General features: G+C 46.0%; 2 protein-coding genes across 9 annotated transcripts in view; both read right to left on the bottom strand.

Moving 5' to 3' along the window:
* RPL35A (ribosomal protein L35a) overlaps positions 1 to 5,327 on the bottom strand; it is a 136,133-nt gene that overhangs the window by 26,873 nt on the left and 103,933 nt on the right. The window lies entirely within an intron of this gene.
* Positions 1,802 to 5,327, bottom strand: part of LRCH3 (leucine rich repeats and calponin homology domain containing 3) — a 61,843-nt gene continuing 58,317 nt past the window's right edge. For all 7 annotated transcript variants that reach the window (XM_065844184.2, XM_071812689.1, XM_071812692.1 and 4 more), the window contains one exon: positions 1,802 to 5,281. In XM_065844184.2, coding sequence (XP_065700256.1) covers positions 5,153 to 5,281 — 129 coding nt within the window. In that variant the 3' untranslated portion in view covers positions 1,802 to 5,152. The remainder of the gene's footprint in view (positions 5,282 to 5,327) is intronic.

Below are 5,327 nucleotides of genomic sequence, written 5' to 3'. Positions count from 1 at the left end.
AGGGGATTTGGATCAAAGTAGTGAGAAACATTATATCCCCCAGAATGCTTTATGGAAAAAACAACAGCTAGCGGGAGGTAATCCCGTTAGCAGCCTGATAACTCACCTGCATGGGATGCTGTGACCGAGGGGCTCCTCTGCAGCCCCCCAAGCACTGGCCGTGGTCAGAGCTCTGGTGTTTGCTGTGGCTCGGAGTGAGGCCGGGTCACCCCATCGGGGCTCCAGCGGCACCTCCCTGCAGCACCAGGTCGGCAGAGGAGAACTGCAGCCAGCTTGCAGTGTAAACACAAGGGCAGGCAAAGCTCACAGGTTTCCATTCCCACAGTCCTGCAAAATGTCAGCGCATAGGCAGCGTACATAGCTCCGCATACCTTCCGACCGAGGGGAGCAGCAGTGGAAAAAGACAGCCGGCTGTGCTGACAGCAGGGCTGTCACGGCCGGACCCGCCACCCCGGCGCAGCGAGATGGGGTGCGGGCAGGGAGCAAAGCTACTGGGGGCAGCGTGCTGGTTTTTTATCCAAGAGGGGAGCCCTCTCTCCCGACACGACTGTCAGTCACATGTAGGTCTGCTCACAAAGCTAAATTAGCCCCGCGGTTGAGCTGGCTGGTTTCCGACGCTCCCGCGCAGGAGAGCGAGCTCGAGCCACGCAAAGTCTGCTGCGCTCTTTGTGACCAGCCCCGTCCAAACATCCTCGTGTCCCAGCTGAAATGTGCCAAAAGCTCTAAAGTTGAAGTGAGATGACTGAAATCTCAAGCAGAAAACCTTTGGCTCAGAACTCCCTCTGAACTGCCAGGCAGAGCTGATTGTCAAGGGAGCACTTAAATTTCAGACGCTCCAGACAAGCTTGCGTTGGAACTATCGGCATTACCCCGGAGCACCGCGCTTACTGGAAACCAGAACAAGCTCCCACTCCAGCACTGGAACCAAAGCTGTGAACACATTCGCTTGCTTTCCGTGGTCTCCCCATGGTGATAAGGACGGGACCGCCCCAGCCTGACACTGGCAGGAGCTGGGCCAGGACTAAGCAAACACAGGAGCTCTGCTCCTAATTTTAACTCTTCTTCATGCGCCGCTGACTTGGCACATTTCATTTAGGACTAGTATTTTCCATATGTGGTGGGTGTTAGCAGGTGACCTGTTTGGGTGGAAGGAATTAAGTTTGATCATAAACTCTTCAGATGTTTCGAGCTAAGGAAAAAAGCAGGATAGAATGGCCGGGCAGGAGATCTCCGTATTTTATACCAACGTTGAGGCAGAACGTCAGTAATACAACCAAACAACTGAAATCCAGAAGATGCCTTGGCTGGGCGCTGCTTGCTTTTCAAGGAGAGAATGAAATTTAACTCTGGAAAAAACAACCAACCAACCAATATCCCCAAAACAACCCAACAGTAGAACAGGGTTTGCTATGGCAGCAAGGTGGGGGGTGTAAGTTGTACAGATCAGACTCAAGAGGGGATAAAACCAAGACAAGAAGGGTGAGAAGCACCAGTCCTGGTAGGTGCCTGTTAGTTTGGTAAGGGGAAAAAAAGGCAAGGGGGTGAGGAGGAAGGAGCGAAGGATTCTGTACAATATCGCTGCATCTCGGCGTCCTGGGAGGGTTAAAAATATCCCCAAGGAAAGTTTCTGATGTGGCTGCAAAATCTGCATAAAAATGCTGGAATATTACTATGAAAACTGGAGAAACAAACCAGGTCCGTTAACCGCCAGCTGTGATGATGGGGATGGGGAATAAACACACGACACAGAGGATGTGACGTTCATTGATGCAACAGAAAAGCAGCAGGAAGAACTCTGTGATTCATACAAGCTTTAAATCTTTATTTCAAATTACCCATGGTTTCCTTTTATATTATCAATGTGCTAGAAGTTCACACTACTGGCAGAATACAGGCAATTTAAAATAAAGTATACAATAATATCCAGACACATTTATATGTAACAGACTTATGGAATGTATTTACAGACATACAGCATGGGATGAAGCTTTAAAATCCTTTACTCTATTAATTACACGTTTACACTGTTTTCAGAAATAACAAAATTAGATCGCTTTGTAAAACATCACAATATCTATACAAAAGAAGTTTTTAGATGTCCAAATTCCCCTTAGAAGTCCTCTGTTTCTAAAACGTGTTTTTCAAAGAACCGTTTATAGTCATGAAAGGATAAAAACACTGTTTGCCATCGCGTCGCTGCCAAGAACAGCAGAGGTGTTCTCGGCGCTGCAAGAAGTCGGCTCTGATTGATTTTAAGCAGGTCGCCTCCCCCTTCACAAGGGGGAAGACCCAAACTTGGTAGTTTCACCCCCAAAATACCGTTGGTCTGCTCGAGCTCACACGTGTGACCCCCGCGGAGCCCACGGAGGGGGTGGAAGGACAGTGACACCGTGGAGCCAGCAGCACCGCACAGCGGGGTTCCTCCCACATCAACGCCTTGGAGAGGAAAGACAACCGCCTCTTTGCTTTAACACACAAAATAGAACTTTATACACGCTTTCTTTAAAATAGTCTTTGCATGGGATACAACAAAAATTGCACATAAATACACCGAAAAATCCTAACCCATTTTGCAAAAGGGAACTGAAGTTGGTTTTGGTTAATACATTAAATAAACCGTGTGATAAAACTTTAGGTTTGGATTTTTGCCCTAAGCTTCTGGTCTAGATGTAGGGTTTGCCAGCGTGAAAACACAGGATGATAAACATCGAGCTAACAGGAGTGCATACAGTGAAACTGCCAGAGTGAACCCTCGCTCAGAGCAAAAGGAGTGACGCTGGGGACATGGGGACACGTCACCTGCCCGGCCATGGGCCATCGCTCCCACCTGCGGACCCGAGAGCGGCCGCGGTCACAAGGCACAATAGGAAATGGCCATTTCCTGCAGTTCAGGCTCAAATCCCCACCTTATATCCTAAAAACCATATTAATGAAACGTCAAACCTGCACCAACCCGAATACTGTTAGGTTTTTGCTAAGTGCTGGAGCAAACATCACCCCCTCAGCACTCCACAGAGGGAACGGCTTTCTTAAAACAGGAATATTTAAATAGTCCATGAAGGGTGTGCTATTCAATAGTGAACATGCCCCTGTAATGATACAAGCAACCTCACGTTGAAAACTCAGACGAAGTCAGTGCCCCCCTTTTTCAAATGACGTGCAGTGACAAACACGCAGGAAACATTTGTGGTTTGTAGCGTTTCCTCGCGAGCGGCAGCATCTTCCACTCAGCAAACTGCAGCACAGACTTCACACACTTCAATGTAATCCCACTTGCAAGCCAAATTAAGTGAAACGCAAGATCTACTTAAGGGGGAACGCACATCTGTGTGGAGCTGATCTCTTCCTCTGGGTTTTGCAAGTTGGCGGCATTTTCGTTCCTTGCAGGGCTGCACTTCCCCAGCATGAAAACATTTCAGCTGGGTGGTTTTAAATACCCCTCAGGTGATCTTCTCCACTTGGATCATGATCAGCCAGTGGCAATAAGAAACAAGTGGAATAATTACGTGAAATAAGGGATTCAACAGTCACCACGATGGGCCTTGGAAGAAATATATGAAGCAAAACGGGACAGAAACAAAACTGCAAATCAAAAGGGGAAAAATCCAGCTAAAGCCAGTGTTCCCACAGCAGGTTTACTTCTGCAAAAATGGCTTTTAGCTAACCTGTTCCCATTTCTTCCCCTTCCTTTATCTCCGTGAAACCCTCTTGGTGTATTCTGCTTCACCTCTGATGCCCCAAGTTGGTCTCAGACCCCGTGCACCATGTATTAGTAGCATAATGGTGTGGGATCCTTTAAATTGGGCAAAACCTAACAAAGGAACTCCACGGGTGGAGAAATGGATTTTGCAAAGTCTTTCTGGGGAGAAAAAATAATTACTGTAATTGATCTGCTAGTGAGCTCATCCTTGTCACCAGGACCAGAGCATCTGTGTTTTTCACATCATCTTTCCAGCAAAATCTGCCTCTCCTGCTCCTGTATATTGAATTCCCATTTTTACTTTAAGAGGAAGGAAGCAATGGTAGTTCTGTAAGATCAGTGCACCTCTACATAAACTCCAATAATAAAAGGCTTTATATATTAAAGCCTTGTTAAACCCTTGTGTAACAGATTGCTGCTTTGGCAACGTGCAGCCCACCTGTGGAAATTCAGAAATTGTGTGCTTAAAATGCTAAGTTTCTCAGTGGCTGGGACATTCACCACTGTCTGCACAGGGTGCTTCAGCCCGTAATAAATATTGTTATTTTAAATGGGTTTCTAATGATTATCACGGCAGGTTGTAATTCTTTACACCGCAGTGAAAACACTTACGTGGCTCTTTATGACATCCAGGCATCACTGGCCAAAACTACTGAGTCACAAAACACATCCCTACGTGCCCAGTGCCCCACTGATGGGGAAACCTTTTCAGACAAAGACACATTGAAACCCAAACAGAAAGTGAACCCCGCAAGAAAGTTAATGTGATTAATACAATTTGAACACTTCTGCTTTAGTATCTTTTACTAAGATGTTTCTTGCAGTGAAAACAGAGAGTATTTTTTCCCTTAGGAAAAAAATTAATCCTTTTTTTTACCCTTCAAATTGTAATGAGGACATGCCAACACAAGCTACAGTTGCATGAGGTTGGACCCTGTTATCAAACACTGCAGGTTAAGATTGTGTGTTGCATTTTTTAATATATATAATAGAAAGAGCTGTTGTTCTTTGGAGGCAAAGAAATTCCCTCTCTTCAAACCCTGCAGGGAAAGAAAGACATTTCATTCCCCATGTGCCCACTGCACCAACATGCTTTTTAATTTAAACAAACTAATTCCCCCAGGAATCGCTTTCCAAACTCTACACCCACGTTTTCAGTCTACAAGGCGAGTTTCTACAGCTGGCTCCAACAACCAGCTGCGGGAACTCTCTGCCCCCTTCCCAGCAAACTCTATTTTTAATAAGGGGCAAAAATATTGATAATAAAAATGTTATTGGAAACTGTTGCGATCTCCAAAAAAAATGGAGAAATGAAGTAAAACATTCCTGTCAGGAATCACGGAAACTCCTTTCCTTAGAACAGAGCTCTGTGTGTTTGGATGCACTGCATGGGCAGTAAAGTCTTCACGTCCTTCTGCTTAGCCAAGGTAACCCAAAAGGTCCCGCAGGTCTTTACACAGCAGACAAGTGGTGAAGTTGCTGCTGCTTTGGGGGCGCCAGCTCCAGGAGCGCCTGGACAGTCACAGCTACCTGTGTCAAACCCTTCTCTTCTAAAATATGGAGAGGCAAACATAATTGCTCCTGAATGGGGAACAAAACAAAGACAGAAACAAAATGGATGAAAAAC

This window comes from Patagioenas fasciata, chromosome 9 (assembly GCF_037038585.1).
Source record: "Patagioenas fasciata isolate bPatFas1 chromosome 9, bPatFas1.hap1, whole genome shotgun sequence".
In the NCBI taxonomy this organism is placed as follows: Eukaryota; Metazoa; Chordata; class Aves; order Columbiformes; family Columbidae; genus Patagioenas; species Patagioenas fasciata.
The sequence above is the reverse complement of the archived record's forward strand: the minus strand, read 5'-3'. Positions and strand labels throughout refer to the sequence as shown.